At 40.3% G+C, this 25,230-nt stretch overlaps 1 protein-coding gene across 3 annotated transcripts in view; it reads right to left on the reverse strand.

Annotated features, from left to right (window-relative positions):
- Window positions 1-25,230, reverse strand: part of tprg1 (tumor protein p63 regulated 1) — an 86,006-nt gene that overhangs the window by 39,535 nt on the left and 21,241 nt on the right. For all 3 annotated transcript variants that reach the window (XM_034180664.1, XM_034180665.1, XM_034180666.1), the window contains exon 4: window positions 14,158-14,334. In XM_034180664.1, coding sequence (XP_034036555.1) covers window positions 14,158-14,334 — 177 coding nt within the window. The remainder of the gene's footprint in view (window positions 1-14,157; window positions 14,335-25,230) is intronic.

Raw genomic sequence — 25,230 nt, forward strand, 5'->3', positions numbered from 1 at the left:
CAAACACACTGCTTCACTTTAAATGCACAACAAGTCCGTTTCAGATGATTAGCGCTTTCTTTTAAAAGGCTTTATTTTACTCGGTGTGCAGCTTTGTAAACTTGTAGCATCAGCTGTTACATTTATTAGCTCTTACATGATACCCATGCTGTATTGTCTTCTTCCCCATTTTTTTGTGGGAGCATTACAGTGCCCCATACAGGCGTGGTGTATGTACTACACTGTTAAAGAAAGCCTCAAGGCAAAAAAAAATTGCCTCGAATATTTTTTGTAATCAAATTATTCCAGTTACTCGATTAATCGTTTCAGGCCTACACGGTATACAACTTTTCTTGCTAACAAAGATGCACTTTTTACTTAGAAAAAAAGATCAGTTTCTAGGATTCTATCTTGTTCAGCTATAACTGAGAACACAGATTTTTTCTAAGTAAGAATTGTGTGTTAAGAATACACTAAAATGCACCATTTAAAAAAAGAAAAATTCTGGAGCCCCCTAGAGGACTTTATGCCTTTGCCGCTCATGTTGTATCGCTTCACCACACAAGCCGATAACGCCAAAAACATTTCAGTCAAAAAAAAATTTCTCACCAGCACCCATGGATGTTGGATGTTCAATCCGATTCACGTCTGGGCTCTGGCTGGGCCACTCAAGGACATTCAGAGTTGTCATGAAGCCACTCCTTTGATATCTTGGCTATGTGCTTAGGGTCACTGTCCTGCAATTAAAGATCAACCGTCCCACAGTCTGAGGTTAAGAGCGCTCTGGAGCAGGTTTTCCTCCAGGATGTCTCTGTACATTGCTGATTTCATTTTTCTCCTCAATCCTGACTAGTCTCCCAGTTCCTGCTGTTGAAAAACATCCCTGCAGCATGATGCTGCCACCACCATGCTTCACTGTAGGGACGGTGCCTTGTTTCCTCCAAACATGATGCCTGACATTCATACCAAAGAGTTCAATCTTTGTCTCAACAGACCAGAGCATTTAGTTTCTCATGGTCTGATAGCCCTTCAGATGCCTTTTGGCAAACTCAAGACAGACTGCCATGTGCCTTTTACTAAGGAGTGGCTTCCGTCTGGCCACTCTACCATATAGGCCTGATTGGTGGATTGCAGCAGAGATGGTTGTCCTTCTGGAAGGTTCTTCTCTCTCCACAGAGGAATGCTGGAGCTCTAACAGAGTTACCGTTGGATTCTTGGTCACCTCCCTGACTAAGGCCCTGTGACCCCAAAGGTTCAGTTTAGATGGACGGCCACCTCTAGGAGACGTCCTGGTGGATCTGAACTTCTTCCATTTACAGGTGATGGAAGCCACTGTGCTCATTGGGACCTTCAAAGCAGCAGAAATGTTTCTGTGCTCTTCCCCAGATTTGTGCATCACCACAATGCTGTCTCAGAGGTTTACAGATAATTCCTTTGACAACATATAAGGTCCCAACTGTGGGATCTTATATGTAGACATGTGTGTGCCTTTCCAAATCATGTCCACTCAACTGAATATACCCCAGGTGGACTCCAATTAAGCTGGAGAAACATCAAGGATGATCAGTGGAAACAGGATGCACCTGAGCTCAATTTTGAGCTTCATGGCAAAGGCTGTGAATACTTACGTACATGTGATTTCTTAGATTTTTTTATTTTTAATAAATTTGCAACAATCTTAAAAAAACAATCTTTTTTCACATAGCCATTATGGGGCGTTGTTTGTAGAATTCTGAGGGAATAAATGAATTTCATTCATTTCGGAATTCTATTATATTCAAGTTTGGACTCAAGTTTGCTGTCTGTTGTAGTGTAAAATGCATGAAATGTGGTGCACTGGGCAGTGGGCCATTCAATATAAAGAAATCATGAATACTGCATTGCTGTGCATCATTTCATACAATGTCATTATATAGCCTAGACACTCTCTCTCAGCATCCCCAACACTGAGCATTTCCACAGTCCCTGGGTAAACTTATTCCTCAGCTCCCCCCAGAGTGGAGCACCAGATAGGGTTCATACAATTTATACCACTCACTATTTATGCTACTCACTCATCTTCAACCGCTTACTCCAATTAAGGGTCGGGGGGGCAGAATGGCCACAGGTGGGAATCGATCCCATGACCTTCTTGCTGTGAGGCAACAGTGTTAACCATTAAGCCACCGCACTGCCCTAATTTATACCATGTATACATCATATTGTGTACGCTGTTACCATATTTTCTGCAGTGTAAGTAGTGGATTTTTTTTTTCCACTTTCCGTTATCGGAAGTGGTAACCTGGCCTCACATTGTATTCCCCAATATTGTGCTTTTTCCTCTCTGATCCTGGATTATTCTTTGATTTTGCTCATCCCTGTGTTTTTCTCTCTTGCAGTCCACAGCCACTACCCGCTCCCCACTAGCTCACCTGGATTCATGTACCTGTGGCCCATCTTCTAGTATCTTCACCTCCTGGTCTCCACTTCATTCAGATCATCCCCATCATTTAAGTAAATTGTCTTTTTCTTTAGACCTGCGTCATTGCATTGTGAATCTGTTTCAGTTCCTGGTTTGTCACGCACCATTAATAAAATAAAAATAACAAAAATGAAATGGACTTACATATTTATTGTAGTGTTTCCATCTCTGTGGCCCAGAAATCAGCGCATCAAATAACATTCCATATGTTGTCCATCACACATTTATTTGTTAATTTTGCTTCTTTTTGGAATTTAAAAGTCTCTATTGTACACACCACAAACTGAGGGCTTCCTGCATACATCTAATGTTCTTTTCTCCATGTTGCTGTGGCCAGCAATCTGTGTCTAGCTGATGATTTTTTTGTCCAGACTGTGTCAAATTACATCCAATATGTTGTCCAATGGATGTTTATTTGAACATCTTGCTTATTGTTGAAATGTAATAGTACGTATGTTAAGTGCTGCTGAGTTCCTGTCCATTGTTAAACTCACCCCCAAGGAAGCACTGTTAAAAAGTGAGTTCCACATTAAGAAAAAAAGGTTTGACTTATACTCCCTTGCAACTTTCATTCTTTTATTTTGTGTAACCGCTCATTCCAATTAAGCAGGCAAGAGGTGGGGCACACCTTGGACAGGCCACCAGTCTTTTGCAGAGCCAACACACATACAGACAGACAAACTCAGTCACACTCTCACTACGGTCAATCTAGAGTCACAAATCCAACCTTCATGTCTGGAACAGGGAGGAAGCAAGAGCACTCATAGGCAACCCAGACGAACATGGGGAGAACATGCAAACTCCACACGGAAAGGACCAGGTTGGAAGTGAACCTGGGATGTTTTCACTGTGAAGCAACAGTGCTAACCACTAATCCACAGCGTTGCCCCTCCAGATAGACTTATGCTCTGGAAAATACAGTGTTTTGCAGTTCTTCTGCAATATGTTTCTGTAGTACACTAATACCTTTATGGCACAACCAGATCATTGTGTCATAAATACGAGGTCTGTCCATAAAGTATAGGTCCTTTTTATTTTTTTCAAAAACTATATGGATTTCATTCATATGTTTTTACGTCAGACATGCTTGAACCCTCGTGTGCATGCGTGAGTTTTTCCACGCCTGTCGGTGACGTCATTCGTCTGTGAGCACTCCTTGTGGGAGGAGTCGTCCAGCCCCTCGTCGGAATTCCTTTGTCTGAGAAGTTGCTGAGAGACTGGCGCTTTGTTTGATCAAAATTTTTTCTAAACCTGTGAGACACATCGAAGTGGACATGGTTCGAAAAATTAAGCTGGTTTTCGGTAAAAATTTTTAACAGCTGATGAGAGATTTTGAGGTGATACTGTCGCTTTAAGGACTTCCCACGGTTTGAGACGTCGGCGCAACGCTCTCAGGCGCCGTCGTCAGCCTGTTTCAAGCTTAAAACCTCCACATTTCAGGCTCTATTGATCCAGGACGTCGTGAGAGAACAGAGAAGTTTCAGAAGAAGTTGGTTTCAGCATTTTATCCGGATATTCCACTGTTAAAGGAGATTTTTTTAATGAAAGACGTGCGGATGGGTCCGCGCGTCGGGACGCAGCCGACGCGGTGCGGCGGCACAGGAAAAACACCTCCGTGTTGATAACCATTTGTAAAATCCAGGCAGCTTTTGATGGCTTTCAGTGGAGTGAGTATATGAGAAATTGTTTAACAGCTGGACATGTTCCAACTTGTCCTTAAGGCTTCCAACAGAGGTGTTTTTCCTGTGGCGGAGCGTCGCGGCGGCTGCGAGCCGACGCTGCAATCCGCCCGCATGTCTTTCATTAAAAAAAACTCCTTTAACAGTGGAATATCCGGATAAAATGCTGAAACCGACTTCTTCTGAAACTTCTCTGTTCTCTCACGACGTCCTGGATCAATAGAGCCTGAAATGTGGAGGTTTTAAGCTTGAAACAGGCTGACGACGGCGCCTGAGAGCGTTGCGCGACGTCTCGCACCGTGGGAAGTCCTTAAAGCGACAGTATCACCTCAAAATCTCTCATCAGCTGTTAAAATTTTTACCGAAAACCAGCTTAATTTTTCGAACCATGTCCACTTCGATGTGTCTCACAGGTTTAGAAAAAATTTTGATCAAACAAAGCGCCAGTCTCTCAGCAACTTCTCAGACAAAGGAATTCCGACGAGGGGCTGGACGACTCCTCCCACAAGGAGTGCTCACAGGTGAATGACGTCACCGACAGGCGTGGAAAAACTCACGCATGCGCACGAGGGTTCAAGCATGTCTGATGTAAAACATATGAATGAAATCCATATAGTTTTTGAAAAAATAAAAAGGACCTATACTTTATGGACAGCCCTCGTAGTTGTTTCTTTCCACTAGCCTTCAAAGAGATTTGATCTACTTCTCTGAAAACTAGCAAGTATTTTGCTTTCGAAGTATGGCAGGAACTTTGTAGTATTTTGTCATATTAAAAACAGCAGAATCTATCAATGTTTACATGTACCATCAAACCACAGGACTCCGTGTGAAATACAAGCACAGATGTCACAGTGGAGAACCTGAGCAGCACCTGAACATAGTCCCAATGCACCACCTCTGAAAAGCACAGCACAGAAAGAAGCTGCCAGCTGCCAGTACTCACTCATAGTCACTGTGAGATGTGGAAACAAAAGTTTCATGTACTATTATGGTGCTGGAGAAGACACCGCTTTACATCATACTCAACTGTAGATCAGCTTCTGTCAAAAACAAGACAAAATGACCTAGACTGCAAAAGAAGACACTTCCTAAGGGACAGATAGAGAGAAAGACAGTAAGATGGGGAGACGAAGACAGAATGAGGAAATGTTTGAGGCTCGAGTCTTTCTTATTTGAATCCATCTCTTTTCTGCTGGACTCCCAGGTGGCTTCCACCAGGGTTTTATGTATAATTTAATGTAATGTGCAGACAGATAAAGCATCCAATAAAGACTGCGCTCTCGAACCTCTTCACAGGAAATTACGTTTTATTCATCAAATTAGTTTTAGTTGGTTTGCTATCCCCGGAGTCTTCTTTAAAAGGTTTAGTTGAAAGGACAACATTAATTTTGCCACTAATCAGTTAAATGACAGCTCCAAGTGACAGCTGTGCGCTCTTTCTTCCCCTAAAACACTCCCTGTACACTCACGTCTCTGCCTCACCACTTACAGCTCTGCTGTTCCACATGCGTCCTTCCATGAACTCTAACTCTGTACGCGGCCTGTTTATTCTTTACCGTGCACAGTACAGTTTCAGCCATCCTCACATTAATGGCACTGCTTTCACTGACAATTCAAATCATTGTTACTGTATTTTCCAGACCATAAGCCATGATTCTTTTTTGTTGTTTGACTCATCCTGCGATTTATATCTGAAAGCCACTTCCTGTGTATGTAAAAAGATACCGCATTATCATCTACGGCCACAAGGTGGCACCATCTACATTTATGACAACTGAATGCTGTAACTGCACCACAGTTGACTTTAAATGGGAGATTATAAAGTATGCAGCTGAAAATGGGAATCAAGCAGAAGAAAGAAAGTAGAGACAACTCTTACTGCTATTTTCTTTTAACAAAGAAAGCTAATCATGGGCTGAAAGCCCAATCATTAGACCTGTAGGAACAAGTCCACAGTGCGGCACTGATTTCAATATTTTCTGCAACACAGAGCTGACTGTCACAGACAGGTTATATAGTGCTGTTTGTAGGTCACAGAAAGGAGCATAAAGTTCTCAAAAAGAAATGTTTACCCAGGGTTCTAGCTACTGTGGATTTTCCAAAAAATAACTGAAATGTTGCTGAAAAATGAAAAATGTACCAATTCGATCGCATTTCAAGCTTATACAGTAGTGTTCAGAATAATAGTAGTGCTATGTGACTAAAAAGATTAATCCAGGTTTTGAGTATATTTTTATTGTTACATGGGAAACAAGGTACCAGTAGATTCAGTAGATTCTCACAAATCCAACAAGACCAAGCATTCATGATATGCACACTCTTAAGGCTATGAAATTGGGCTATTAGTAAAAAAAAAAGTAGAAAAGGGGGTGTTCACAATAATAGTAGTGTGGCATTCGGTCAGTGAGTTCGTCAATTTTGTGGAACAAACAGGTGTGAATCAGGTGTCCCCTATTTAAGGATGAAGCCAGCACCTGTTGAACATGCTTTTCTCTTTGAAAGCCTGAGGAAAATGGGACGTTCAAGACATTGTTCACAAGAACAGCGTAGTTTGATTAAAAAGTTGATTGGAGAGGGGAAACTTATACGCAGGTGCAAAAAATTATAGGCTGTACATCTACAATGGTCTCCAATGCTTTGAAATGGACAAAAAAACCAGAGATGCATGGAAGAAAATGGAAAACAACCATCAAAATGGATAGAAGAATAGCCAGAATGGCAAAGGCTCACCCACTGATCAGCTCCAGGATGATCAAAGACAGTCTGGAGTTACCTGAAGTGCTGTGACAGTTAGAAGATGCCTGTGTGAAGCTAATTTATTTGCAAGAATCACCCGCAAAGTCTCTCTGTTAAATAAAAGACGTGCAGAAGAGGTTACAATTTGCCAAAGAACACATCAACTGGCCTAAAGAGACATGGAGGAATATTTTGTGGACTGATGACAGTAAAATTGTTCTTTTTGGGTCCAAGGGCCGCAGACAGTTTGTGAGACGACCCCCAAACTCTGAATTCAAGCCACAGTTCACAGTGAAGACAGTGAAGCATGGTGGTGCAAGCATCATGATATGGGCATGTTTCTCCTACTATGGTGTTGGGCCTATATATCGCATATATATATATATATATATATATATATATATATATATATATATATATATATATATATATATATATATATATATATATATATATATATATATCATGGATCAGTTTGGATATGTCAAAATACTTGAAGAGGTCATGTTGCCTTATGCTGAAGAGGACATGCCCTTGAAATGGGTGTTTCAACAAGACAATGACCCCAAGCACACTAGTAAACGAGCAAAATCTTGGTTCCAAACCAACAAAATTAATGCCTCGCAGATGTGAAGAAATGATGAAAAACTGTGGTTATACAACTAAATACTAGATTAGTGAGTCACAGGATTGCTAAAAAAGCAGTTTGAACATAATAGTTTTGAGTTTGTAGCGTCAACAGCAGATGCTACTATTATTGTGAACACCCCCTTTTCTACTTTTTTAAAACTAATAATTACTAATAGTGTGCATATCATGAATGCTTGGTCTTGTTGGATTTGTGAGAATTGACTGAATCTACTGGTACCTTGTTTCCCATGTAACAATAAGAAATATACTCAAAACCTGGATTAATCTTTTTAGTCACATAGCACTACTATTATTCTGAACACTACTGTATAGTTGTACTTTTGTTTTATTTTGCAATTTCTACCAAATAATGAAAGAAATAAATATAGTTCTCATTTTCTTCGTATCTAAGTGCAAACAGCAAAGACCACAGCAGCCAGCTGCTTTCAGTGCTCTGTGAAGCCGCAGAATGCTGAAAGCAGAGATCAGAGTGGATAGACACATTCCACTCTGACTTAAAGGGAAAGAAAAATCCTCCAGAAAAATGTTTCATAATCCAGAGTTACTTCTGTGTCAACAGATGCTGATAATATACTCAGACGTTTATGGTTTATTTTAGTTTAAAGGCTCCCTGTTTCCAAAAAGGTAGAAGGAAAACAGACGGTGAGAGCAAGGGGGAGACGGCAGATTAGAGAGAGTGAGAGGGGAGGAGGAGCCTCAGTGAATCAGTGAAAGTGAAAAACTGGCAATCAAATCAGTCCATCTTCAGGTCTTGAAGTTATATTGTTTAAATAATAATAATAATGCTATCCCACTGAAACTTGTTGGAAAAAAAAAACTGTCATGACAGAACTCTGCCTGCTTCACAGGATTAAAAGGTACAGTGTGCCATTTTTGAAGAAGAGCGCAAATGCTATATGCCCATCAAATATTATTGTGTTTTTAACCTTTTCAACTTTGTTTTATTAACTTAGACTTTGACAGAAACATTTAAAAAATAATTTTACTATTACAAATATTACAAGATAAATGGTTCTAGCTAGAACCCTGGTTTTACTCATAGATAGTCTCTATAGGTGCTGGTCATATAATTAGAATATCATGAAAAAGTTGATTTATTTCAGTAATTCCATTCAAAAAGTGAAACTTGTATATTATATTCATTCCTTATACACAGACTGATATATCCCAAATTCAGTATCTCAGAAAATTAGAATATTACTTAAGACCAATAAAAAAAGGATTTTTAGAAATGTTGGCCAACTGAAAAGTATGAACATGAAAAGTATGAGCATGTACAGCACTCAATACGTAGTTGGGGCTCCTTTTGCCTGAATTACTGCAGCAATAAGGCGTGGCATGGAGTCGATCAGTCTGTGGCACTGTTCAGGTAGTATGAGAGCCCAGGTTGCTATGATAGTGGCCTTCAGCTCTTCTGCATTGTTGGGTCCGGCATGTCGCATCTTCCTCTTCACAATACCCCGTAGATTTTCAATGGGGTTAAGGTCAGGCGAGTTTGCTGGCCAATTAAGAATAGGGATACCATGGTCCTTAAATCAGGTACTGGCAGCTTTGGAACTGTGTGCAGGTGCCAAGTCCTGTTGGAAAATTAAATCTCCATAAAGTTGGTCAGCAGCAGGAAGTATGAAGTACTCTACAACTTCCTTGTAGATGGCTGAGTTGACCTTGGACCTCAGAAAACACAGTGGACCAACACCAGCAGATGACATGGCCCAAATCCATCACTGACTGTGGAAACTTTACACTGGACCTCAAAGAACGTGAATTCTGTGCCTCTTCTCTCTTCCTCCAGACTCTGGGACCATGATTTCCAAAGGAAATGCAAACTTTACTTTCATCAGAGAACATAACTTTGGACCACTCAGCAGCAGTCCAGTCCTTTCTGTCTTTAGCCCAGGCAAGACGTCAAGTCAGCAGTCTTCCCCATGATTGTGTAGCCTACGGAACTAGAGTGAGAGGTGTTTTGAGTTAATTAGCTGATTAGAGTGTGATACCAGGTGTCTACAATATTGAACCTTTTCACAACATTCTAATTTTCTGATACTGAATTTGGGGTTTTCATTAGTTGTCAGTTATAATCGTCAAAATTAAAAGAAATAAACACTTGAAAGATATCAGTCTGTGTGGAATGAATGAATATAATATACAAGTTTCACTTTTTGAATGGAATTACTGAAATAAATCAACTTTTTCACGATATTCTAATTATATGACCAGCACCTGTATTTCATCGAATATATAAATTTGAAATATATAATTACAAATGTGTTATTTCTAAATGATACATTTAGGGTACATTCAAATGGTATTTATCATATTTTGTGTTATTTATCTACAAGTAGACATGACAGTAAGAGCAAGACAATGAAAAATTTAAAGGACTGGTAGCCAAACAAAAACATTAAATTAAAATCTAACACAAATGAAGTGAAAATAGTCATTTTGCATATATTTTCATTAATGTGCATACAGGAAGCTACTTTACAGATTTGTCCTAAATTATGATAAGCATGCATCTTCAATAAAGCTTTGCCACTGAAAGTTCATCAACCTTAAATGACAATAAATTAATTTGTTAATATGGACACAAATAGGAAAGTAGTAATACAATAAAAAAGTAGCTATTTTTTGTAAAATTGAAAATAATATCATTTGTCACTGTTAAGTGACACACCCAAAATATAAGCTGATTTATTAATTTACAGCTAATGAGTACTTTCTGAGTTTTGTATTGAATAATAATAAAATAGAAAGTACTGGAAAAATGGTTATTTTTAGATGAATCAGCATTTATATTTAATACAGTGCATTGTCAACTCTAGCCCATGACAGATTTGGTTTTCGTCAATGAAATTAAAGGAAAAAGCCTCAATATTTGTATATCAGTGTCGGCATCTTTACTGGCCAATATGAGTTTGAAAATATCTGCATATCCATAGATTGGAACAGTACCACTGTCACATTTAACTGGAGCATATCCATTGTCTCGCAGCTTTGGTGCAACAGGTACTACAGTTTCCCTCTACGTACACTGTAAAAAAATTACGGTCGCTCCTGATGAGTAGACAAACACAGGTCTCTGGCCTCTAATGTGGGGTGAACCCCCACCCCTACCCAAGGCCAGAAATATTTTGTTACGAAGCCGCCCGACTAAAATACAGGCAAATATCCATTAATGTCAATATTGTTACTCATTTGCTCACCCTGGCAGGAGCGGTGATGCTACTAATGATGATGAAGCTAAGAGTGGTGATGCATAATTTGTACTGCGCACAGTTTCTACAATCACAGCTACATAAGCCTATAACTGTCTGGGTGTCTTGGTGGCTTTCCTCACTCTTCTCCTTCTTGCACAGTCACTCAGTTTTTGAGAACTGTCTACTCCATGCAGATTTACCATAGAATACTGTTTGTATTTCTTCGTAAATGATGTAAATAAAGTCCAAGACATATTCTGTGTCAGCTTTACCATCATAGAGCCTCGTCAACAACTAACACAAAAGACTCCAAGCTGTCATTGATGTTAATGGGGGCAACACACTGTATTAAGAACTGGGGTATGTAAACCTTTAATCATCATCATTTGGTTAGTTTCTGTTGTCATTATGATTTAAAAAGAGTAAACACAGTTGCTTGACAATAAATGGCTTCATCCAACCACTAACCATGAGTGAAAAAAGTACACACACATTACATTATATATATATATTATACAGACATACACATACATACACACACACACACACACACACACACACACACACACACCTTGCTATCCCAATCTCATGCTTTTTTTCGAGCCTTCATCACGAAAACGGGGTACTTTTCGCAATTTTTATTTATTTTTTTTTATTTTACTATTTCTAATCTGACCCCTCCCCCCATCAACCCATAGATTAATTGATTTCTTTTCGTATTGCTGTCACGAACTACCGTGAGACTGGGTTGACATATATATAATAAATAAACATCAATGACAAAGGTTTGCAGGACTGCGGTAGGATTACATAAATAATGAGCACTTAATTTTAATAACAATAATCACCATCATCATCACAACAACGACAATAAATGTATTTTTAATGTGTTCCGGAATTCTCCATTAACACCTTCTCATTCTGAACTCGTCACATTTTTATCCCGGTCAGTGGCCTTTTCCATCACAATGTAATGAATTAAGGACCCCCATTGTGTCATTTAGTGACAGGTGCAGAGATGCAATTTTTGCCAAGAACATGATTTCTCTTCAAACACAGTGTGTTCTTCTACTGGCTCGCCACAAGGGTGTACGCTCTCACCTTTGTTATTTATTTTTTACACCAGTATGTGTCAGAGCACTTTTAAAAACAGGTTCATTTTAAAATACGCAGATGACACAGTGATTGTCAGTCTGCTGCGGGACAATGAGAACATCCACGGCCCTGTAGTTGACCATTTTGTTAAATGGTGTGAGGACTCATATCTTCAGTACATCAAAAACTAAAGATATGGTCATTGATTTCAGGAAGCATGGTAGCACACCTGACAACACAATAATCAATGGTCAACCAGTTGAAATTGTGCAAACTTATAAATACCTTGGGACTATTATTGATAAGTCGCTGAAGTTTGAGGCAAACTGTGAGGTGGTGTGCAGGAAGGGGCACCAGCGCTTGTTCTGCCTCAGGAAACTGTTGTACTTCCACATTGGCCAAACCATGTTAACACTATTTTATCGTGCTTTTATTGAATCTGTTTTATCTTTTTCTTTGGTGGCCTGGTTTGGCAGTCTGACACTGAAGGACAGGAACAGACTGGGTCAGATTATTAAATGGTCCAGTCGGCTGACTGGTGAGTCTCATATGAGTTTAGAGTCCCTGTACACCAAACAATTACAGTGGATAACAAGCTGTATCACAATTGATAAATCGCACCCTCTGGCTAATGAATTTCAGCTCCTGCCTTCTGGCCGTAGGTTTAAAGTCCCAAGGTGTAGGACAAAACGCTACAGGAGTAGTTTTGTCCCAGCGGCAATTGGGCATTTGAACAAATCTTAGTAGGTTTTGCACATATTTATATATTTATTTATTTATTTATTTGCCCTTTGCACATCAGTTTTATGCTGACCATCTTTTAGTGGTTTCTCCTGATGCTTCTTTCTGTTTTAGTGGTTTAGTAAGGTTGTGAGTGCCCGGTGGTGTCTGTGTTACACTTTGTTTTGCATATGTTATTCATTAGTGTTTTCAGTGTCTTCATTGTTATTGTTGTGTCTGACTAACATGGACGCCCTTTTCTGTTTGCTGCAAGTCAAATCTACCTACGGGTACAAATAAAGTCACCTGAACCTGAACCTGAACCTTCATAGATGTTCGTCTGTTTTTTGTTATGTGAAGGATTTGGTTAAAGTTAAGCAGCTGTCACACTGTGACAGACTGAGGAAATGTACGAGCAACGGCAACCAAATTTACATATCCATTTGTGTCCATGTTTGTCCTGCACAAATCCTTTTCTCATTGTCATCCTTTTCTCAGCCTCAAACAGACAGTTAAGGACTGCAAGTTTTCCCTCATCCTGGTGGCTTCATTGTTGACAGCTGGAGGTTGGGGCCTGGCTTAAATATGTGCTCAGTGTCAGTCAATACTGTGTGCATGAGTTCGAGCTTATGAACACTTTGGAGAAGGTGTCAAAATAAATAGACATTTGTTGAAATTCTCATGTAAAGCACTCTAAAGATTGAGAATCACTGGATAGGAAATCTTTGGATGACTTATTTTTCAGAGAGATGAGAATAACTCCTATTGCACACGTTGACTTCCATCTACAGTGAGACTGTCCTGCGACAAAAGCTGCAACAATTAATCAATTAGTTGTTTTGATACTCCAAACCATGTTTTGAGTCTTTTTTTAACTTTCCAAATTCTCTAAAAATGAGACATTTGAGGGTGTCATCTTGGGTTTTGGGAAACAATGATTGCCATTTACGGACAACTGCTTAATTAATCAAGAAAGTTACCAGCAGGTTAATCAATATTGAAAATAATGGTTAATTACAGCCTCAGTTGTGACATTCCAAATGAAGTTAAGGTAATGCATTTTTCTCTGTATTGTGGATTACTTTTTAAAAGTTTTTAACTATTGAATCTCTCCCAAAAAATGTTATGAGGCACATTTTGTATCAGAACTTAGTGGTTTAACATCTACTAAAAGTTGATTTAAAAAAGAAATTAAAAAAATGCCTTTGTGCAGAAAATTAGAGCATGGAGCAGATAATTAGGGATTTATTTGTAAATCTCCAAGTAGAGGTTTTAGATTTTAATTAGTAGCTGAGCTGAACAAAGAGCATTTTTAAAGTCGAGCGACTTTATGAAGAAAAAATGAGTGAAAAGTGAGACGGAACACCAGAGAGAGGGTTTGGGCTTTTTTTAGAATCCACGCTATTAACATGAGCTGCAGGGTCAGATCCTCTCGCTTACGTCACAATAGTGTTCTTACACAGAATATGCACAATCGCAAAGAAAAGAAAAACAGCAGACAGAAATGAGACAATGGACAACACTTTTAAAGCCCTTCAGAGCCATTGCGGAGCTGCATTAAAAGCAAACAAGAAAACAACTACAGGTTTTACTGACGCCTTCTGTTGCAGGTCATACGGTAGCTAATGTGTGGACTCACCGCAGCAGAGAGTATTTGGGGAAGCTGAAGGTTCCCTGGGTGATTCGGTCCACAATGTTCAGTGGGACTCTCCGGATCTGCTCACAGTTGAACATTACAAAGTCATATTTGCAGATAAGCAGAGACTTGTCTGTGATGAGCACGATGCATTCTTTTTCATTGTTCCAGTGATCCACCCTGAAACAGCCAATAAGCATGTGAGAGACCTGCAGGAAAATCAGCGAGGTTTTTTTTTCTATAGAGAAACAAATTTGTTGGCTCACAGTTCATCATCATTTTTTTAGCTGTAGATACAGGGTTTGTGCATTTGTTTCTTCTATTATTCTATAATTATTCATAACCATCCCAAAGACATATCTTTATGTTCGGCTGCTTTCAGTAATGCTGGTATTTGGTTAGACCCCATTCCTACCAGGATGCTGAAGGAAGCCCTACCATTAATTAATGCTTCGATCTTAAATATGATCAATCTGTCTTTATTAGTTGGCTATGTACCACAGGCTTTTAAGGTGGCAGTAATTAAACCATTACTTAAAAAGCCATCACTTGACCCAGCTATCTTAGCTAATTATAGGCCAATCTCCAACCTTCCTTTTCTCTCAAAAATTCTTGAAAGGGTAGTTGTAAAACAGCTAACTGATCATCTGCAGAGGAATGGTCTATTTGAAGAGTTTCAGTCAGGTTTCAGATTTCATCATAGTACAGAAACAGCATTAGTGAAGATTACAAATGATCTTCTTATGGCCTCAGACAGTGGACTCATCTCTGTGCTTGTCCTGTTAGACCTCAGTGCAGCTTTTGATACTGTTGACCATAAAATTTTATTACAGAGATTAGAGCATGCCATAGGTATTAAAGGCACTGCGCTGCAGTGGTTTGAATCATATTTATCTAATAGATTACAATTTGTTCATGTAAATGGGGAGTCTTCTTCACAGACTAAAGTTAATTATGGAGTTCCACAAGGTTCTGTGCTAGGACCGATTTTATTCACTTTATACATGCTTCCCTTAGGCAGTATTATTAGAAAGCATTGCTTAAATGTTCATTGTTACACAGATGATACCCAGCTTTATCTATCCATGAAGCCAGAGGACACACACCAATTAGTTAAACTGCAGGAATGTCTTTCAGACATAAAGACATGGATGACCTCTAATTTCCTGCTTTTAAATTCAGATAAAACTGAAGTTATTGTACTTGGCCCCACAAATATTAAAAACATGGTGTCTAACCAGATCCTTACTCTGGATGGCATTACCCTGACCTCCAGTAATACTGTGAGAAATCTTGGAGTCATTTTTGATCAGGATATGTCCTTCAATGCGCATATTAAGCAAATATGTAGGACTGCTTTTTTGCATTTGCGCAATATCTCTAAAATTAGAAAGGTCTTGTCTCAGAGTGATGCTGAAAAGCTAATTCATGCATTTATTTCTTCTAGGCTGGACTATTGTAATTCATTATCAGGTTGTCCTAAAAGTTCCCTGAAAAGCCTTCAGTTAATTGAAAATGCTGCAGCTAGAGTACTGACAGGGACTAGAAGGAGAGAGCATATTTCACCCATATTGGCTTCTCTTCATTGGCTCCCTGTTAACTCCAGAATCTAATTTAAAATTCTTCTTCTTACTTATAAGGTTTTGAATAATCAGGTCCCATCTTATCTTAGGGACCTCATTGTACCATATCACCCCAATAGAGTGCTTCGCTCTCAGACTGCAGACTTACTTGTAGTTCCTAGGGTTTGTAAGAGTAGAATGGGAGGCAGAGCCTTCAGCTTTCAGGCTCCTCTCCTGTGGAACCAGCTCCCAATTCAGATTAGGGAGACAGACACCCTCTCTACTTTTAAGATTGAGCTTAAAACTTTCCTTTTTGAAAAAGCTTATAGTTAGGGCTGGATCAGGTGACCCTGAACCATCCCTTAGTTATGCTGCTATAGACTTAGACTGCTGGGGGGTTCCCATGAGTGTTTCTTTCTCTTTTTGCTCTGTATGCACCACTCTGCATTTAATCATTAGTGATTGATCTCTGCTGTCTTCCACAGCATGTCTTTTTCCTGATTCTCTCCCCCTCCCTGAGCCTGGTTCTGCTGGAGGTTTCTTCCTGTTAAAAGGGAGTTTTTCCTTCCCACTGTCGCCAAGTGCTTGCTCATAGGGGGTTGTTTTGACCGTTGGAGTTTTTCTGTAATTATTGTATGGCTTTTGCCTTACAATATAAAGTGCCTTGGGGCAACTGTTTGTTGTGATTTGGTGCTATATAAATAAAATTGATTTGATTTGATTCTAGGTTGGACCATTGCAATGTTCTATTTTAAGGTTTACCATAGTCCAGCATTAGGGATCTCCAATTGGTTTGAAATGCTGCTGCCAGACTTTTGACAGGAATCAAAAGTTTGACCACATTACACCTATTTTGGCATCTCTTCACTGGGTTCCTGAGATCTTATTTTAAGGTTGTGTCCTAGAAATTTAAGGTGCTAGTCCTAGAAAATTATTCACGGACTAGCACCTCCCTACTTACCTGACCTACTTAAACCCTATGCACCAGCCTGGGCTCTGCGTTCTCAGGGCGCAGGACTACTTTGTGTCCTTAGGGTGAATAAAAAGTCTGCTGATCACAGAGCTTTCTTTTATTATGCACCTGCTTTGTGGAATGAAATACTGCTGCCTGACATTTGAAACAAAGCAGAAAGTTTGACCACATTACGCCCATTTTGGCATCCCTACACTGGCTTCCAGTCACTCAAGATCGGATTTTAAGGTACTGTTATTAGCTTATAAAATTGTTCATGGACTTGCGCCTCCCTATCTGGCTGACATGGTAAGCCCCCTATGTACCAGCTCGGGCCCTGAGTTCGCAGGGTGCAGGACTTTTATGTGTTCCCAGGGTGAATGAAAAGTATGCCGGTCACAGAGCTTACTCCTACCGTGCCCCAGCTCTGTGGAATGATCTCCCAGCACACATACGACAGTCAGATACTGTGGAGACTTTTAAATCACGTTTAAAGACTCATTTGTTTTCCTTGTTTTATCATTAGTTTTATTGTCTTATGATGTGTTTTTAATCTTGTGTTCTTTTATGGCTTTGTCTTTTTAAATTTTTAATTCAGTTTTCTCTGTTTTTATTATGCTGTGTGAAGCGGCTTGAGGTGATCTCATTACGAATTGGTGCTATACGAGGTCTGTTAGAAAAGTAACGGACCTTTTTATTTTTTGCAAAAACTATATGGATTTGAATCGTGTGATTGCATCAGCCAAGCTTGAACCTTCGTGCGCATGCGTGAATTTTTCCATGCCTGTCGGTTGCGTCATTCGCCTGTGAGCACGCATTGTGGGAGGAGTGGTCCAGCCCCCTCGTCGGATTTTCATTGTCAGAAAATTGGCTGATCGACTGCCGCTTTGCTTCGTCAAAATTTTTTCAGAAAGTGTGACAGACAGCCAGGTGGAAACCATTTGGAAAATTCAGATTGCTTTCGGTGAAGATCTTATGGGGATCACAGAGATTAAGGACAATTACAACTGGATTAAAGACGGCCCACAGCGGCTGAGGGCGCCGCACACCAAGCGGCGATCGACAGGCTCAAACGACCAGATCATTTCCAAAGTGAACGCTTTGTTGATCCGGGACGTCGTCTGACTACCAGAGAAATGGCAAGACAGCTGGACATAGCACTTTTTCGGCACATTCCACTGTTACAGGAGTTTTTGTAATGGAAAGAGGAGCGGAGAAATTTGCCAAGGAGCCGCTCATGGCGCGGGAGAAAAGCACCTCCGTGTTGGTCTCACAGGACAAGCCCTAACATGCCCAGCTCTTGCGCCATTCGGAAGATTCAGACGGCTTTCGGTGGCTTTTCAGTCGTGTGACTATCCGAGAAATTGTGGACGAGCTGGACATGCCACAACATGTCCTGTGAGGCTTCATCACGGCGTTGCTGTTTGTTCCGTGCCCTGCGCCTCCGTCCCGACGCGCGAATTCCTCCGCACATCTTTTCATGCTGAAAAAGTGCTGATGTCAAACTCTTCTGCCATTTCTGTGGTAGTCAGAGGACGTCCCGGATCAACAAAGCGTTTACTTTGGAAATGAACGGCACATTCCACTATTACAGGAGTATTTTGTCATGAAAAGACGTGCGGAGGAATTCGCACGTCGGGACGTGTTGGGACATGTCCAGCTCGTCCACAATTTCTCGGATAGTCACACAACTGAAAAGCCACCGAAAGCTGTCTGAATCTTCTGAAAGCTGCAAGAGCTGGGCATGTTAGGGCTTGTCCTGTGAGATCAACAGGGAGGTGCTTTCATCCCGCGCCATGAGCGGCTCCGTGGCGAATTTCTCCGCTCCTCTTTCCATTACAAAAACTCCTGTAACAGTGGAATGTGCCGAAAAAGTGTTATGTCCAGCTGTCTTGCCATTTCTCTGGTAGTCAGACGACGTCCCGGATCAACAAAGTGTTCACTTTGGAAATGATCTGGTCGTTTGAGCCTGTCGATCGCCGCTCAGTGCGCGGCACACCCTCAGCCGCTGTGGGCCATCTTTAATCCAGTTGTAATTGTCCTTAATCTGTGTGATCCCCATAAGATCTTCACCAAAAGCCATCTGAATTTTCCAAATGGTTTCCACCTGGCTGTCTCTCACACTTTCTGAAAAAATTTTGATGAAGCAAAGCGGCAGTCGATCAGCCAATTTCCTGACAATGAAAATCCGCCGAGTGGGCTGGATCACTCCTCCCACAAGGCGTGCTCACAGGCAAATGACGCAACCGACAGGCGTGAAAAAACTCACACATGCGCAACGAAGGTTCAAGCTTGGCTGGTGCAATCACACATGATTCAAATCCATATAGTTGTTGCAAATAATAAAAAGGTCCGTTACTTTTCTAACAGACCTCGTATAATAATAAATCTGAATTTTGAAATTTGAATGATCTCCCTATGTTAATAAAAGTCAAATTCTGTAGAGACTTTCAAGTCCAGATTTAAGACGCACTTATTTTCCCTTTCGTATGGCTAGCATACTGGCATAGTACGTTACTATGCTTTCTACCCTTTTAAATTGCTTTTATTAGGAAACAGAGTGGGCCGCGACCCCAATTTTATCTAAAGTCTGGGTCTTTTAGTGAAGCTTAATGCCGCATTCACACCGGGAGCAATCAGACGCTACAAATTCGCGTGGGCCGCCAGGCGACGGACGCACCTCCTTCGCCCGGTGTGTCAGTCTGCTTTTGCTGCGAAAATTCGCCCCGGTGCGTCATCAAATAGGAGGAGGTTCCATTCCGCTCGCTGGCTCCGGTTTTCAGTCAAGTTAACATGACGGACCTTGATCACACCGAGTGAGTTGTTGTGGAAAGCTCCCAATACAGGGAGTATTTGCTGCAGGAGCTGCGTCTGGATGACAGCTGCTTTCAGCGGTCTTTCCTCCTCTGCGGGACCCAGCTTGAGGACCTCCTGTCCTGTTCACGCACGCACATGTAAACAATAAAAAAAAAAAAAAGAAACTCTGCTGCCTGCTGTGGACTGCAGCTTGCTCTTCCCCAAAAAAACTGTCATAATTGTATTTAGAAACCAGTCACCATTTGTTTTATTATACATCTGTGTAGTTAATAAGTAAAATAATCTCCACAGACGATTCACTCGTGCGAGCACGTAAAATAAAAGGAGAAAGAAACTCCGCTCCCCGCTGCTGTGGTGCTGCTGCTCGCTCCAAAAACTCTGTCATGATTGTAAAATAAAGGACAAAAGAGATATAAGTCCTGCTCACAGGCTGCTACCAGATACAGGACATGTTCACATCCTCAGTCAAACTCCAGACATCTCTACGTCGCGGCAACGAGACGAAAAAGTTCAGATTTTTCAACTTGGGGAGAAGGGGAAAGCGACGTGATGCAATATTGTGCCACAAATGTACAAAACGCTCAAAATCGCTTCACTCGCGTCACGCTGCGCAGTTTGGTGCCAAAACGCGTCCTTACATAGTGTTTACATGGCAACCTGTGGCTGCAGTCGCTCGCGTTGCGCCCGGTGTGAACGTGGCTTTAGGCTAGTGGGTGGCGATGACCTTAGCATTTTTTCTGTTTTTCTTGTTGAATAATGCTGACAAATTATACTGTATTTGTTGTCTTTCTGCCATCCGATTCTGTTGTTTCTCTCTGTTTGAGGTGAAGTTCCATCCAGAGAGGGGAGTAAGTGTCCTCTTCTGCAGTCCTCACGTCCTGTGCACCAGCATGGACGCCCAAAATTTCCTGTATATTTGTATTGTCAATTGTGTCTGTAGCATGACACAAACAGAGGGTCACTCCTTTGAGTCTGGTCTGCTTGAGGTTTCATCCTCAAATCATCAGAGGGAGTTTTTCCCTTATCACTGTCGCCTATGTGCTTGCTCTGGGGGTAGATAAGGTTAGACCTTACTTGTGTGAAGCGCCTTGAGGCAACTTTGTCATGATTTGGCACTATATAAGGGAAATAAATTTATAAATAAATTCAATTTTTGTTGTACATGTACAGTTCCACGTAACAGAGTGCTTCACTTTCTATACTCGCTTTCTTCAATTAAGGGTCACGGACGGGCTGGAGCCTATCCCAGCAGTCATAGGACGTGAGGCAGGGTACACCCTGGACAGGACACCAGTCTATCGCAGGGCCAAATACAGACAAACAAAAAAACATTCACGCTCACGGTTAATTTAATATTTCCAATTCACCTATATACATGGGAGGAAGCTGGAGCACCTGAAGGGAACCCACATGAACATGGGGAGAACATGCAAACTCCACATAGAATGGCTATAGGTGGGAAGAGATCCCATAACTTTCTGGTGCTGTGCTGCCTTCCCAGGATTCAATCAATTCTATTTATCTGTATAGAGCCAAATCACAACACAGGTTGTTTGAAGGTGCTTTACAAGAGGAGGGTCCAAAAGAGCACACCAAACTCATTTGAGCAACCATCTATTCTGGCAACCACAACAATAGAAAACATCAATAGAAAGCAATACAAAATAAAATGGATTTGATTACAACTACCAGCAATAAAGTAAAAATTTGATAAACCAATAAAAATTGTTAAAATACAATTCCATCAATTAAAACCAGGTGTAAAAGAACAAATCAAAACAATAAAATCAGTATCAACTGGAAGAAACAGAAAACAGATGAGTCTTCAATCTAGAATTAAGTGAGTCTATAAAAAGGTGCCCAATAAGAAAACGCCCTGTAACCAGATGACTTCTTTTTCTCCAAGGGTTCAAACATGCAATGTACAGATGCAATCACAACCCCCTAAATTTCCTTTTATCTTGATAAAGCTCATTGATTGATAGATGAATTTAATTGGCAAAATTTGTATATGTAAAATACAGTACAAGATACAAATAGCACAGAGGATAACACATAAAGTCTAAAACACACTTATTTTCAATGTGGTCCTCTTGATAACTCAGAGCAACAAATATGAATAAATACAGTTAAAAAAGTGATGTATTAAGAAATGAAAATTAATTGCATTTGCAAACCTCACATATTAGCATGTTCACATCACACAATGCATATCCACAAAATCAAACGCCTTAAATGGACAATAAGCTTTAACTATTCTGCACATTAGAAAGATGCAATACTCAGTGCACACTATTAGTATATCAGCAGGCCCTTATTTCAAATCAAATCAAATCAATTTTATTTATATAGCGCCAAATCACAACAAACAGTTGCCCCAAGGCGTTTTATATTGTAAGGCAAAAGCCATACAATAATTACAGAAAAACCCCAACAGTCAAAACGACCCCCTATGAGCAAGCACTTGGCGACAGTGGGAAGGAAAAACTCCCTTTTAACAGGAAGAAACCTCCAGCAGAACCAGGCTCAGGGAGGGGCAGTCTTCTGCTGGGACTGGTTGGGGCTGAGGGAGAGAACCAGGAAAAAGACATGCTGTGGAGGGGAGCAGAGATCAATCACTAATGATTAAATGCAGAGTGGTGCATACAGAGCAAAAAGAGAAAGAAACACTCAGTGCATCATGGGAACCCCCCAGCAGTCTACGTCTATAGCAGCATAACTAAGGGATGGTTCAGGGTCACCTGATCCAGTCCTAACTATAAGCTTTTTCAAAAAGGAAAGTTTTAAGCTTAATCTTAAAAGTAGAGAGGGTGTTTGTCTCCCTGATCCGAACTGGGAGCTGGTTCCACAGGAGAGGAGCCTGAAAGCTGAAGGCTCTGCCTCCCATTCTACTCTTACAAACCCTAGAACTACAAGTAAGCCTGCAGTCTGAGACCAAAGTGCTCTATTGGGATGATATGGTACTAAGAGGTCCCTAAGATAAGATGGGACCTGATTATTCAAAACCTTATAAGTAACAAGAAGAATTTTAATTTGATTTAATTTTCTATTCTGGAATTAACAGGGAGCCAATGAAGAGAGGCCAATATGGGTGAAATATGCTCTCTCCTTCTAGTCCCTGTCAGTACTCTAGCTGCAGCATTTTGAGTTATCTGAAGGCTTTTCAGGGAGCTTTTAGGACAACCTGATAATAATGAATCACAATAGTCCAGCCTAGAGGAAATAAATGCATGAATTAGCTTTTCAGCATCACTCTGAGACAAGACCTTTCTAATTTTAGAGATATTACGCAAATGCAAAAAGCAGTCCTACATATTTGCTTAATATGCGCATTGAAGGACATATCCTGATCAAAAATGACTCCAAGATTTCTCACAGTATTACTGGAGGTCAGGGTAATGCCATCCAGAGTAAGGATCTGGTTAGACACCATGTTTCTAAGATTTGTGGGGCCAGGTACAATAACTTCAGTTTTATCTGAATTTAAAAGCAGGAAATTAGAGGTCATCCATGTCTTTATGTCTGAAAGACATTCCTGCAGTTTAACTAATTGGTGTGTGTCCTCTGGCTTCATGGATAGATAAAGCTGGGTATCATCTGCGTAACAATGAAAATTTAAACAATGCTTTCTAATAATACCACCTAAGGGAAGCATGTATAAAGTGAATAAAATTGGTCCTAGCACAGAACCTTGTGGAACTCCATAATTAACCTTAGTCTGTGAAGAAGACTCCCCATTTACATGAACAAATTGTAATCTATTAGATAAATATGATTCAAACCACTGCAGCGCAGTGCCTTTAATACCTATGGCATGCTCTAATCTCTGTAATAAAAGTTTATGGTCAACAGTATCAAAAGCTGCACTGAGGTCTAACAGGACAAGCACAGAGATGAGTCCACTGTCTGAGGCCATAAGAAGATCATTTGTAACCTTCACTAATGCTGTTTCTGTACTATGATGAAATCTAAAACCTGACTGAAACTCTTCAAATAGACATTCCTCTGCAGATGATCAATTAGCTGTTTTACAACTACACTTTCAAGAATTTTTGAGAGAAAAGGAACGTTGGAGATTGGCCTATAATTAGGTAAGATTGCTGGGTCAAGTGATGGCTTTTTAAGTAATGGTTTAATTACTGCCACCTTAAAAGCCTGTGGTACACAGCCAACTAATAAAGATACATTGATCATATTTAAGATCGAAGCATTAAATAATGGTAGAGCTTCCTTGAGCAGCCTGGTAGGAATGGGGTCTAATAGACATGTTGATGGTTTGGAGGAAGTAACTAATGAAAATAACTCAGACAGAACAATCGGAGAGGTTATGAATAATTTTTTCTCTAATAGTTAAAATTTTATTTGCAAAGAAAGTCATGAGGTCATTACTAGTTAAAGTTAAAGGAATACTCGGCTCAATAGAGCTCTGACTCTTTGTCAGCCTGGCTACAGTGCTGAAAAGAAACCTGGGGTTGTTCTTATTTTCTTCAATTAGTGATGAATAGTAAGATGTCCTAGCTTTACGGAGTTCTTTTTTATAGAGCAACAGACTCTTTTTCCAGGCTAAATGAAGATCTTCTAAATTAGTGAGACACCATTTCCTCTCCAGCTTACCTGTTATCTGCTTTAAGCTGCGAGTTTGTGGGTTATACCATGGAGTCAAGCATTTCTGATTTAAGGCTCTCTTTTTCAGAGGAGCTACAGCATCCAAAGTTGTGCTCAATGAGGATGTAAAGCTACTGACGAGATAATCTATCTCACTCACAGAGTTTAGGTAGCTACTCTGCACTGTGTTGGTATATGGCATTGAAGAACATAACAAAGAAGGAATCATATCCGTAAACCTAGTTACAGCGCTTTCAGAAAGACATCTACTGTAATGAAACTTATTCCCCACTGCTGGGTAGACCATTAAAGTAAATGTAAATGTTATTAAGAAATGATCAGACAACAGGGGGTTTTCAGGGAATACTGTTAAGTCTTCAATTTCTATGCCACATGTCAGAACAAGATCTGACATATGGCAGATCTAAATCGTATTTGCGGGAGCTATGCTGTTTGTACACGTTTTTGTGCATGCAAAACTTTAGTATAAGTCAGACCCTAACTGTGAAGGTGGGAAAAGGAAAGAAAGTGACAACCAGAGTCCATTCCTGTGGAATAATTCTGCGACTCAAGTGACAGATTTATGTCTCCATGTATACAAAATAACCACACTGCTAAGTAACATTTCACATTACTCAAAGTGAGTGTGTGTGTGTGTGTGTGTGTGTGTGTGTGTGTGTGTGTGTGTGTGTGTGTGTGTGTGTGTGTGTGTGTGTGTGTGTGTGTGTGTGTGTGTGTGGTGTGTGTGTGTGTGTAGTTTGGTCATCAGTGCTCCTCAGCAAATTAGAGTTACTTTAATAACATGTATAGAAAAGATGCTCAATATGCAGCCAAAGCTTCATGAACTACAAACGCCCTCAGCAAGCTCATACAAACATGCACGCAAACATGACCATGTGCTGAAATTTTAAACCAAAAAATAATAATAATAATAATGGTAACAAGCTAGTTTTCTGTTTCTGTAATGTCACCGCAGTAACAATCCTACAAAGGACTTTTGATTAAAAGACAAACTAAAAGCAGTCCCCCCCACTGTACACACAAGTAATTCACGGTAGCGTGTTGTTTTTCTTTTTCTTGCAGTGACTTTCTTTCTTATAGTCCAGTGAGCTGGGTGCACTTGGTCGACTCCGAGTGAAA

The sequence above is a fragment of the Thalassophryne amazonica genome, chromosome 10, assembly GCF_902500255.1.
Source record: "Thalassophryne amazonica chromosome 10, fThaAma1.1, whole genome shotgun sequence".
Classification (NCBI taxonomy): Eukaryota; Metazoa; Chordata; class Actinopteri; order Batrachoidiformes; family Batrachoididae; genus Thalassophryne; species Thalassophryne amazonica.